Below are 13,502 nucleotides of genomic sequence, written 5' to 3' on the forward strand. Positions count from 1 at the left end.
ACTGCTAACCACAGACTCACCTTGCAGCCCCAGTTGCCGTTCAAAATATTAAATATTAAAAACAAAAATCCAATTGGACATGTCTTGCTTGAAGTACAAAAAAACATATATATATATATATAAAAAAACTAATTCATTAAAACATAAAATAAAATCATGCATTTGTTTTGTTGTACCTTGTGTATGATGACAATAAAAAGCATTCTATTCTATTCTATTCACCAAAATGAAACCAAAATTGTGAAACTAGCTTTATGCTATGTTTAGATTTCTGTGGAAACAAATGCAAATTGGATCAGTTTTACACATCATACTACATTTGCACAGTTTAAGATCAAATTTCTGAAAACTTGTATTACAGAAAATCACCCTCTCACTGCAAGCAATCAATTACGGAAGCTTGTCCTTCTGTTGTCGCAGGCCTGCAACCAGAATTGTAGAAACCCTACAGACACAAGCAAGACCTGTATTAATCTAACTGTGCAGTTACATTTTCTAAAAGTTGTCAGTTGTTACACCATGCTCTTTATGCGGACTGCAATGCTTTTTTTTTTCCACGTTGGAGAATATCATTGATGAACTTCATGAAGAGAAAAAGAGTGTTGTTCAAAGGAAGTTCAGTATAAATCTGCTTTATTCATGATTCATTTTAGCTATATATTTGGGTTTGGTGTATATATACACACATATTACCATACACACCCACCCACGCACACATCCACATCCACACGCACACACACACGCATCCACTCAGACACACTCAAACACACAATGGCATGATCGGACATTGTGTAGGGATTTACATGCAGTAGATAAGACAGGGGCAGAGAGTTTTGGCTTTTAAGTGTTTCTTCATGACCTTTCACGGTATTTAAAGTAAAACCAAACAAACCCTACCAGTATGGTGTCAGAAAGACAGAAAATACATCTGGCAGGAAGAAAGAAAAAAAGAAAGAAAGAAAGCATTGCTTGCAAATAAATTACACAGTTCCAAACAAAATAAACCCAGACTACAAGGTCAACACGAGTGTGGAACAACAAAGAAACCTGAATTGTCGCTCTGCATTCAGACAATTATAAAGTCAAACGTGACGTAGTGACATAAGCTGCATATGAAAGAGACAAAAAGCAACACATATTGTACATTTTAAGTCAAATTAAAATATGTAGTGATATATAAATGACAGTATAATTTCAATTACAGACTCAGATCATCTCTGAGGTGACGTCGTCCTTGAGTGATGTTTAGCTTCAGCGTCCATGCCCCTTTAATGCAAAGTTAAGCATTTGGAGGGAAAAGTGCAAAACTGGCCATAGATCAGAGCTGAAGGGCAAAAGCGCCCCACACACAGGGCTGATAACAGTGTCTTTAAAGCAGGACCTACACTGCCGGTCTGAGCATCACAGTGGAACATAGTTGGATGTGACAGTATATTGATACCGCATCCCTTCCAGTGCTAACGAAAGCAGACGTGAGCCATTTATTACATTAGTATTCTAAACATACCAAACCAACAGGCTCAAAAACGGCACCTTATGATAAACAAGGTGAAACTGACGAGAACAGTGAATTTACAGTCTGCTGATTATGGCGACCTATCGTATCGTGTTTCTACTGAATCATTCAAGATGGAAACAGAAAGAATGGTGATTAAAGAACCGTCATTTTCAGGTTAAAGCTGCTGCATAACTCTCTCAGCTTTCCTTTTTCTTTTTTTTTTCAAGTTTCAAATTACAGAAATTGAAGAAAATCTTTTTCTTACATTGACTGATTTCACAACCAGCAGACGTGATGAGAACTTAAAGGTTCAATTCACCCAAATTACAAATAACCGTATTTTCTACGTTGCCAAACAGATTTACTGTCACAGTTTGAGTTTCTTTCTCCATCCCAATTAAAGAAGACCAGAGGAATTTCATTTGAGGTGCTGAAATTTAACCCCCCCTCCCCTCTTCCATCCGAAAACCTTGCTGAGAAAAAAAACAAAACCTTTTTTGGAATATGGGTGAAGAAATCCTTAAAATAACAATTATAGCTTAGTCCTAAAAAAAAAAAAAAAAGCAGCACGGTACATAATCAAACAAGATGCATCGTGCATGCAGACTAACAGAGAAATCATAACCGTCAGATACATTTGGAAGAATTCCTGTTAAACCGATGAACATCTTTAGTGACATTTACAGCAAATATTCATCTTAACAAAGGACTGAAGAGACTCATTAGTCGGTCAAGAGAAAACGAATTGCCAGTTTTTTCCGATGATCAAATAATCATTTCTTTTCTCTAACGTTATGGTTTGTTGCGTTTTGGGAAGCTGACATCTGCAGATGAATTTGTAACGGATACATTTCACATTTTCTTAATAAACAGTGAATTGAGAATCTGCAGACTAATCCACAACAACAACAACAACCATTTGTTGAAGCGCTAAATTATGATTCGAATTTAATTAAATGATCTTGTGAAATATATTACACTGAAATGACAATGACCACCTTGAATTGAAAAGATAGAATAGACTTTCTTGAATGAAATAAGCTGCAGTCTAGAAGTAGAAACATGTAAGAATGGGATACGTTTCCATCTGATATTAATTTAGGATTACACCTACGTTAAGATGGATATTTGTTGTACAAAATTCCCAACGAAGCAGGCATTTACTTGGAAGTCTGTGAACAGTTTTACATACGTACAGTAACAAAAACTGAGAGATGGAAGAATGAGAGTTTAAACTCTGATATATTGTGTGTGTGTGTGCGTTGACTCATAGCTCAGCCTCTCACATCCTTCGTTCAGACAGATCCACCACATCTACTTTCAATCAGTAGCCCATCCAGACTATAGAAAGTGTCACTCTGTAGGGGATGTGGGAAGGAGGATGGAAGAGAAAGTCCAGGATAAGTGCTGTTCAGTATGCAAACAAAAGAAGCTCCTGCTGCAAAACAAAGAGATAAGTGGTGCGGTGGTCTGTAGCCATCTCCTCTTTTCTGTCTTTGCTCCTGTTTTATTATGCATTCAGCAAACTGTATGGCTTCACTTGTGTGTGCTTGAGTGTGTCTTCAGCCCGTGTCGCCAGGATGACATAGGCTGTCTTGCTGTTTTGTTACTTGGGTTGGTTTGTTTTGCACTGTTGCCTTGACATTTAGCATTCTGCAGACTTGGATTGTATGCTTGTGTGCATGTGTATGCGAGTGTGTTTCAGTCCTGGGGGGACAGAGTGATGGTGGGCAGCTCACATCCGAAAGCTGTGACGTGGTGAGAGGGGGGAGGGGGGATGTCTAAAGGTATGTTATGTGTTTTCATGTATACAGACATTGCTCAGTCCAGGGAGATAGTGGGGCAGCCCTCACACCTCTGGCTGTTCAGCAGTGAAGAGCTGTGGTGTGTCTGTGTGGAGTTTCAGTTCGTAGCCCGGGGCCTCACATCTCTGGCTGCTCCGCTTCGACTGGTTGGGTTCGGGGCTCGGGCGACTCGTAGCGCTGGTGGAAGTTTCTTTTTCTCAGCTTCTCTGGAGCTTTTCTCCACAAAACAATCTCCTAAACACAGAGGCAGAGGAGTGAATGCATGAGAACGTACAGTAAAGTCAAGAACAGAGCGGTGGACAAACAGGTGTAAACAAGACAAGGAACAATGTGACAAAAAAAAGAAGAACAAAACATTTAGGAATGCATGTGTGTGCTTGAATATTCTCAGGATACCACACAAGTCACACATGAATTCCCCAAATGCAAGTCAGATGTCAGCGTATGGCAACACATGGGGCACCACACACAACCCACAAAGGTCAGAAGTTGTCTCCCAACAATACAAAAAACAACGTCTGAGAGGCTAATGGTTAGACAACTAGTTCTGTACTTGATGTTGTTTTAATACTATGTTAAAATGATAATGATATGAAACAAATGAGGCAAAGGCTACGTTCAGACAGCAGGCTAAAGTGACCCAAATCTGATTTTTTTGCCCCTATGCGACCTGTATCTGATCTTTTCATGACAGCCTGAACAACACAGATCTGATTTTTTCAAATGCGACCCAGGCCACTTGGTTATGTGGCCCTAAATCTGATATGTACCTGATCTGTTGCCGTGTGACTTCTGTCTGAACGGTCAGGTCGCATTTATCCGACCAACACGTCAGACGTCACTATTCTGCGTTCAAGTAGACTCCACACCCACACATTTCTCTGCACAGACGTTGCTGCCACTGCCCCACAAAACGCCACGGCCAAAAACCTGGCTCTCTTCCTTTTTAATCTTCTCCTTAAAGCATTGTAAATATGCTGGCTCTGGTTGGACGACAAAATCGCAAGATACGCTCCACCGTTACCATCTGTGTTTACTTCAACAAACACTGTGTGTGACGTCGTCGTGTCCTCTTCTGCGCATGCGGGACACTTTTGGGTCGTATGAAGTTCACACAGGAGATCACATACAAGTCGATTTAACTGGAAATGTGAACGAACTCGCAAAAAAAATCCGAATTGAGCATTAAGTCCTGCAGTCTGAACGTAGCCTCAGACACCCTGAGACCTTCTTCTTTTGTTTCTATCAATACTAACTTGGCTCTTTATAAATTCAAGATTAACAGAACAAAGTGTCACCCTCAGTACATAAGTCCACACCATGCACAGACAATAGGTTACCATTAAACCTGTTTAAACTGTTAAAACTTTTATTGTAAAGGAATTTTACTGAAGTAATCCTGTGTGTTGGTTTGAAGACAAGTTTGAGGATTTACCCCTGCTAACACGTGTATATTTGCATAATCCAAAAAAGAAATAATTTATTTCATTATGCTACCAGGGATCAAAACGCAAAGATGCATGATTGTTAGTAATAACTGAATCAACATGGTAAGGTTCCTTCTTATAGGCAGAAATTACGTTTATCTGAGTAATGACAACTTTGCTGCTGCAGGGCTTCATATGTGTGACAAACATTCTTTTAGCAAAGCATCAAGGCACCCGGATATCAATTTTACTAATGTTTAAAAGACACAATTACCAAAAAGACTGTTGGATTATGAAAAATAGATTGTCTCTCTATTACAGTGACTAATGCAGGCAGTCGCTGTAATCAACGGTCTAAATGGAATATTCACAGCATAAATCCCCGGAGTGCAGCAGTGAATACAATACAGCAACGTTATCACTGGAAAATAAGCTTGTTTGGCTGCCCTTTTGAAAATGCTCCATATTTAAAACTCATCTGATGCTCATGTGTGCAGGAGAAACGTACACGTATTAGCTCACTGATATCGAATACAAGTGAGTTACCTGTTGTTTAAAGTATCTCCTGTCCTCCTCATCCACCAGCACCAGATTAAGGAAGTAGCGCACAGAGAACTTTTTGTTCACATCCCTCATGGTGGGTGTCAAGTCATATCCTGAAAGGAAGCAGAGGATGTGATAAGCTGTCAGTCACATATGAAGTAAAAATAGGCCCATTTAAACGCTTCAACAGGAGGGAAGTTAACAGTGACACCATAATGGCATGAGGCCGCATTGTGTCAGCCTCGACATGTGGATCAGCACTCAACATGTTAACTGTCAAAGAGGAGAAGAGCTCCTACCTGCCAGGAACAGTCTGATGGGAATTGACTCTCCTTTAACCGGAGCTCCATCCATGATCTCATACTTTGCAACCGTCTCCGTCTCTGTGGTGGTGCTGGGACCTAAACAGGAGGATAAAATGTGAGAGTGGAGCAAAGCTAACAAACAAGACCCAACTTATTTAAAGAAGAGAAAAACACATTACAGCTATAAAAACATCAAAGCTTTTAAACTTTAAAGTTAGCACAAGTCCAGATGTGCTTCCATTCAAGTGATTGATCTTATTTTTATATGCAGCCGCCCTGGATTCTTACCTATGCCTGTTATCTCCTTCTTGATGAGCTGTAGCTCCATGTGTTGGATCTTGATCCTGACCAGCAGGAAGTAAATCTTCCCAACAATTACATCCTTGAGGTGGTATCTAATAAAGACACACATCAAGTCCAAGCTGACTTCAGGACATGTCTCAATTGGATTTGTGATTTTCTACGGTGGCAAAGTAGACTTAATGAGAGAAGTTAAGGTGATGTTGATCTTACTTGGATTTATTGTATTCAAACTCGATGTGAAGACAGTCTTCTATGCCGACCTCCATCTTGATCGAGTTGTTGACATCCGGGTAGGTGGCTAACTGGTGGACAATTAACTCGTATTCCTTCACTAAGTCAGACAGCCGACGGACTATTGTCACCCTGAGGAAATATCTGCAAGAAGAAAAGACAGACACCCCAATCTATCAAACTTAGAAAACAAGCAAACATGCGTCACTAAAAGACGACGGTCGTATCCTTTACATTTGAAAATGTATGACCGTTGCTGCTGTGAAAATCTTGAAAAAGTTAGAAAATTATGAAACTGACTTATTTTTACTTCAAAAATCTATATAAAAACATCCATATAGACAAACTAATCAACTGTTAAATCATTTCAGCACTGGTGATGCAAGTACAACTTACATCAATGTATTAACATATTTATCTGCTAACAGCACCAGGCGAGCTACAGAAAAGCTCCCTTGTAGACTGCTGGCTGTTAAAAGACTGAACCTGAATACTCCATGCTGGAAGGTCCTTGTCTGTCCAAAACATCGGTCATAAAACTTTACACGCAACTAAAATAATCCAACACGCAGTTTACTTGGAGTCAAAAGGCATTATTATTGTACCTTAGTCTGACGTTGGCGCCAGTGTAGGACTCATAGGGCTTCTCCACCTGCATGAACTCAAAGTCGTAGCTTCTGTTCTGGGTGAGTTCTCCGGGTAAAGCCAACTCTTTGACCAAGTCCACAAACTCATGGGTGTTGCTCTTATCAGAAAACAGCTCTGAAACACAGCAGAGTGGATTTAGAGTGGTAGAAACACCCCACAAAAATCTATATACATCACTTTGATTTCGGGATCTCATTCTATTTGAGCACACTTAACTCATTACCCTCCTGCTGCTGCAAATACAGTTTGCGGAGGCTTTAGCTCCACAATGGCAGACTGCACATGACAACCACATGCCCTGTTAAACCTTTCAGCCGCAGCCGACGGCGTCCTGTTCACAAGTGGGTTTTCCAGCTAATCCATTCAATTAGCACTTAAAATATTTAATGAAGCTAGCTGCACGAGGCGCTTTAGAGGTTACTAGCACTAAACTTAATATTTCCATGAGCACAATCCTATTGACACTTTGAAAAACTTTAATGATCCACAAGAGAAAATGTTTTATCGCAGTAGCAAATGCACAAATAATAACAAAGATATACAAAAAAAGCAAGCAGGAAGAAAAAAGAATACAATACAAATATTTTCATATGTGCAATTTTACAATTTTTTCCCCGCCAAGTAAAGAATGACAATAAAAAAAAAGAAGAAAATAAACACTGCAGGATACATGTAGAAATAAACACTACATGCCCATACACACTATAAACACCTGTTTGGACGTGAACTGTTACACAGATGAGTGGAGAACGGTATGAATGAAGTCCTGTACAGAGTCTGTTATATTAATGAATAACAAGTAAACCCCCACAGACCGTATACAGCTTCTATCATGCTCACCTATCTGTCCAACAAACTCGATGCGGATGCCCTGATGCTCCAGTCGCTTTCCTCCCTGCTTCACATTTAGATTCACCTGCAGGGGAAACATTTGTTCAGACCAACTTAAAAACATGCTGTCACGATGCCGGAGGGCTGCACTATGAAGCGAGATTAGTGGGTTAGCAAGTGTGTTGAGCTTAAAGATGATCTCCATGGTAACTGATGCTCTGGAGCTAACCTGGTCCAGGTTATATTCAGAGTTTCGGATTTAAATCAGTTGGAAAGAGCGTCTCCCTTTAACCAGATCGTTTCCTGACTATCATTTATGAGCGATACAGATTCTCAGCTGAGGGAATGTGTTTTATCTGCAAACACGCTGAGTTGTGCGTTACGAATATCATGGAATGAAGCCGTGGAGTTACAGTATCGCACACTGTATGCATCGTGTTGCCGTGGGAACCAGACATGTACTTAGCTGGCGATGCAGAAATCACATAAATATGTTTTTAAGTTTGGCTCCGATTTGCTGTCAAGTCCGTTTACTCTGCTGGTAAAACACAGATTAGAAAATGGTTTATTCTGCTGATATTTATTACAGAGAATATTCAATCAATAACATTATTTTTTGCTGATTGAGATAAAAATTAAAGTGACATCCTGCATTATGGGACAGTGTCAGACCTAAACGCACTTCAATACAAGATCATGTTTAAATATATAAGGTTTAAAGTTTAACTTTAACGTGCAAGCCGTCACTTGGAAATAAGCAGCTGCATCGGTAACATATGATATATTAACATGTTTAACAGTTTTCTATCAGCATTCCTGTCTTGCACCATTTGCAGTAGCGGCAGCAGAAAGTCTGAGTTTACAAAGAAAGTTGATAACCACCTTCATGATACCTGTAATCTCTGGCTGGGGCTTTCGGCTTTGTCAAGCCAGCTTAAACAAAGAAAGCCTGGCTTTGTCAAACTTTCTTTTTAGTGCAGCCCTCAGTTTGAAAATATTCCCAATTTACAAATCTATTAGATGTTGACACAACAACTAGGATATGTTTCCTTTAAAGTACATTTAAAATTTAACGTGTAAATGTCTTCACCTATAATACATAATAATTCATAATGAGCTAGGCTACAGAGATGATTTTCTACAAACACTGCATAACTTCTTCTCCTCGCTTGAAAATTCCTTAAGAGCCGACATCACTGGGCTTTTGCACATGACAGTTGTTAGATAATCCGAGTTAAACACTAAAACAATCCAAACTACTGACAATATTAGCTTTTTTTTTGGAGCTAAATATTAATCTCTTTCCACTCGAATCTGCTGCTGCGCCACTGATCTGAAGACTACAGTTCACGCTGCCTTAATGAGATTCCGTGTGAGGTGACAGAAGATGCAAACAGAGGTCAAATAATATTGGACAGGCGGCAAGATTACTTAATAACGGCGTTATATCAGCTGATGTATTCATGAGCCTGGAAACACTGGGCGTCAGTTCCTCCCGAAGCCAGAGCATGTCTGACAGACTCATCAAAAGAATCTTAATTTCCCACTAGACTCAGTTAAAGAGAGGAGCTCAAAATAGACTGTAGTATGGCAGAGACATCCATTATGTGCTGACTGCTAACTGTTGAGTAAATTCACAGCCTATTTAAACCATGCTTCATGTGTTGGAGGACCCTCATATGAAACCCTGTGGAGCTCTGCACCTTGCTTTATAAATAATGCAAACTCGGTCTACCTTGCCAGACACAGACTCTCCGTCGTAGAACAGGTAGTGTTTCTCCACTTTCCCATCTTCTGTCTTCAACTCGGCTGTCTTTCTGTTCTCTGCGTCATTCAGCAGTACGTCGATCTCACATACCGGCCCGAACAAACCTCCCAGGAAACTCTGGAAACACAAAGTATGAAACGGAGTTATATAAAAAAAAACAGGAGCAACGGGCGTATGAGATGGTGCTTGTTTGAATATTAAAATGACTAAGCATTTTTTAAAGAGCAAATGAAAACTGTAATCATGTGGTTAATGGCTATCTAAAGAGCAAAAAGCAGATTTTAGTGTCAGATGATAATTAAACATTCTTCAAGCTTCAGAAGGTTTACCCTGAAGGGGAGACGTCCAAGAGCACTGACAACAAAATGAAGACAAATAACAAACAAAAATAAATCACAACATATGATTTATCAACTTAAGAGACTGGAAATGATTATAACCAACATAACAATGTGTGGCTTCATAGATCAGAGAAGCCAAAACACTAGTTTTCAAACTGTAAATAACGGCAGCAGGACTGGGTGTGTTCTCAGCTGCAGAATTTGTTCACATTCAATCGACTGTACAGACAAACAGGATGAGGCAATAATGAAAAACACCACCAGAGATGCCAAGATAACATCCCTGTCTGCGTGCACATGTTCTAGACTGAAGGGTGTGCTCTGACACAATTACAGTCTGAAGTTGTGACCATGTAAACTCTCACAATCCCACTTCCTAAACCCTGCCAGCACAATGACAGCAGCTATTATTTCCACAACAAACCGGTCACTCATCAGCAGCTTGCACAGCCTCATTATTTTCCTCTGAGCTGGCACCAAGTCACAAACACATGCTTCAACATGCAGGAGCAGCGGATCTGGAGGAATCAGCCCAGTCATCAAGATGTCAGGAGAGACTGGCTGGAGACTCGACCTCTCCTGTAAGAGAGGATGCATCTACAGCACAGAGGACTCTTATTTTAAAACTCAACCAGCTAACACAGGAGCCATCAGTGGGGGTAAACACTCAATTCTGCATCACAGTCTTCGGGTAGCGACTTGCAATAAAAGCATTTCTAACCTCAAATCCCAAACGAGGCCTTTCATGACTTTTAAGGAGAACACATAATTTGAGGAGCTGTTGCTGCAATCAACACGCATGTGACGCTCCAACTTCACAGCACACGGAGCTAAGCTAGCAGCGCTAGCTAACACTGACGTTTCATTTAGCCGCATAGCAGCCGCGGCGAACGAAAGCGCGAACGAAACGCGATGACTTCAGTTATTAACAAACGCTAAAAGTTGCTGTTATCGTCGGGCACAGCTGCTGGGCCGTCAGCTAGCCACAACACCCCTGAGAAAGTCGGCCTCGCACTGATGCTAACTGGACCAGCCCAGCTAGCTGCCCTGTCAGATTTAAACATCTGCTGCCAGCGGAGCCCCGCGCGCCGTGGAAATGTTCAGTTTGTTTTTTTTATTTTTTATTTTTTTAATAAACACACACCACGGTTTGTTTCTGTGCAGTCCGAGTAGCTGATGCGTGTTTTTATACTCACCATCTCGGCCGTCTAGACAGTGGAAGCTAACAGCTAGCCTCGCTCCGTGTAGCCAGTCTGTCTGAACCAGGGGGTAGGAGCGGGGCTCAGCGTCATGTGACCCGGGTCATGTGTGCGTGTGGGCGGGGACGAGGGGCTGAAAACACCCGGAGGCCGGCGGAGAGGAGGGGAGGGGGGGATTCAATCACAGCTTATTCTGAAGACGCCCCAAAAACATGATTTACAGCATAGTAAGAAATAAAAGAGAGTTTGTGAGTAAAGCTGCTGCTGCTGCAAAGAAAAAACCGGATTTGGTTGCAGACATCAAATTACACAATTAGTTTATTTAATTGTGTCACCCTTAATCCCACTGACAGCTGCATTTGATAGGGCAGAGCAGGGTAAGATGAACCTGGAGTCACCCCTTGTTAGTATAAAACCAAAGAAGACATTGATCATGTAACCAAACACTTCTGAAGAGGTCTTTATTATACAAGGAGAAGGAGCACATGGAGTAAGAGATGAGCACACTTTAGTCAACAAAATTGCTTTTTTTTTTGCTGTTTAAAGTAAATGTGTCATGTTTGTGGTTTCACGAGTGTTGCATCCTTTATTCTTTATTAGGATCCCCATGAGCTCCCACAAACTGATTGCTAGTCTTCCTGGGGTCCCGGAATAAAAATCCATCCATTGTCTCTACACCTTAATCCTCACTGGGGTCACAGGGGGCTGGAGTCTATCCCAGCTGACTCAGGGTGAAGGCAGGGGACACCTGGACAGGTCACCAGTCTATCACAGGGCTACACTTAGAGACAGACAACCAAGCACATGGACAATCCAGAATCACCAATCAACCTCAACAGGTTTCTGGACTGTGTGGGAGGAAGCCGGAGAACCCGGAGGGAACCCACGCTGCACGGGGAGAACATGGAGATTCCACGCAGAAAGATTCTGGTGCCCCCCCTTCTTGCTGCGAGGCAACGGTGCTACCAACTGCACCACCTTGCAGCCAGGGTAAAAAATAAAAATCACAATTTACAAAAAATTAAAATACATAATAAATAGCAAACATTTCATTTATAATGCAACCCGGTACAAAGCAGTAAATGGATAACAGTAAACGCAAGTTGACACAACACTGTAAATGCTTTTGCTCCTCTGTAAACAATAGTTCTTTCCATGAAGGTGGTTTTGGACCCGGGGACGACCAAAGTACCGGAGGTCACTAGTCGAGTCACATAATTGTGACAAAACCCAAAAATAAGAGTTTTTCATTTAAAAATCTGGGCTCTCTCTTTGCCAAAACTTAATGCATGAACATGAACAGACGAGCTTGTAGTTTAGCCTCTACTGTTAATCAGGACAGTTTCTTGTGCATCTCACACACATTTGTTTGAAAAGAACAGTGGAGCACAACTCGAGCAGCTCTGTTCTGAGTTTCTTTAGATGCCTCTGTGTAGCATTGGACCACACCACAGGACACTAATGCAGGTGAGACATCCGAACAATTATTGTGACATCTGAAACAGAACTTAGCTCCAAACTGCCTGGATGATGCGCTTTAGTTAAAAAGGTGGCAGTGGGGTTAGTTGAGCCAGAAGGCCGGGGTTAGGTTGGGCCACTGGCTCCATCTGGATGGAAGGGCAATTTTCACCTTCAAGGAGAAGGATGAGGGAATCATCCACAGAAAGCAGGTGATCTAGAAACTAGCAGCACCTCAGAAAGCCCCGGGGAAGCGCCGGAAGGGAAGCAGAAGTTTATATTCCCCTGCCGTGTGGATCAGTGGCATGGTGAATAGTTTCCCGGATGTATGAGGAGAATTGCAGTGGATTTGGACTTAATTTTGATCTTGCCTTGATATTTTTATTTTCCCTGCATTTATTTTTTTTCTAGCTTGATTTTGTTATGGAAATGTGAAATACGTAGGCCCTGTTGAAGAACAGAATTCTTTGGATTGTAAACTTTATTGATGTTAAACAGGATTTTGTTCTAAAAATGTGAAATACTCAGACCTTACTGAAGACAAGTGGCCTTTAAAGTCCCCAGTTTTGTAAAGATGTGGTCATGTCTGTCATCTGTGGGCCTTTTGGAAGAAAACTGGCCTTTAAAGTTGCACAGTTTATCTTTAAATACAACTTCTAAGACGCCATTTGCTGTTGAATTTGTCTTGCTTTGATATATAAGGCATAACATTTTCACTTCAGCATAATCAATAGCACAATTTACCCCCGACATATTTTCTCCAAAGGCTCAATTTATCACTTTGTTTGTTTATTTTAGATCCAAACCAATTATTCCCAGGAATGCCCCACACCCTGACGTATATGTACATGTTTTATTTTTACTGTCACGCTTCCATTGTAAAGACTCAAGCAAAAACCAGCTCATCTGACTCCACCTTCCCCGACTAACTTTTTGATGCCAATGTCAAGATTTGAGAAATTATTTTTTAACATAAATGAGTGACACAACTTTTGGACCAACATGCATATTGAGACATTTGTTTAGTTGTAAATGAAGTTAGTCGCTGCTCCCCAGTGGACAAATGAGTGACAACACTTCTTCTACAATTCCCAAGCACACCGCTGTCTAAATAGTCTCCACTGGGTTATTTCATCTGAAAACAA

The 13,502-nt window shown here is 41.0% G+C and overlaps 1 protein-coding gene across 1 annotated transcript; it reads right to left on the reverse strand.

The window, feature by feature from the left end:
* Nucleotides 1-616: 616 nt before the first annotated feature.
* On the reverse strand, nucleotides 617-10,983 carry vps26a (VPS26, retromer complex component A). The gene is made up of 9 exons (XM_008292470.1): nucleotides 10,897-10,983; nucleotides 9,327-9,476; nucleotides 7,601-7,676; nucleotides 6,718-6,874; nucleotides 6,092-6,256; nucleotides 5,867-5,973; nucleotides 5,573-5,674; nucleotides 5,277-5,386; nucleotides 617-3,537 (listed from the first exon to the last, which is right to left on the reverse strand). The coding sequence occupies exons 1-9, from the start codon at nucleotides 10,897-10,899 to the stop codon at nucleotides 3,421-3,423; spliced, it is 987 nt and encodes a 328-aa protein (XP_008290692.1). The 5' UTR covers nucleotides 10,900-10,983; the 3' UTR covers nucleotides 617-3,420.
* Between the last annotated feature and the right edge of the window lie 2,519 nt (nucleotides 10,984-13,502).

The sequence above is a fragment of the Stegastes partitus genome, unplaced genomic scaffold, assembly GCF_000690725.1.
Source record: "Stegastes partitus isolate 25-593 unplaced genomic scaffold, Stegastes_partitus-1.0.2 Scaffold813, whole genome shotgun sequence".
Taxonomy (NCBI): Eukaryota; Metazoa; Chordata; class Actinopteri; family Pomacentridae; genus Stegastes; species Stegastes partitus.

Bases quoted from the DNA above. Each gene is read 5' to 3' on its own strand.
- vps26a (XM_008292470.1), bottom strand. The intron at 7,677-9,326 runs GTAGACCGAGTT...TTTCCCCTGCAG, and splicing joins GAGAGTCTGTGTCTGGCAAG to GTGAATCTAAATGTGAAGCA. The intron at 6,875-7,600 runs GTGAGCATGATA...GCTGTGTTTCAG, and splicing joins CGAGTTTGTTGGACAGATAG to AGCTGTTTTCTGATAAGAGC.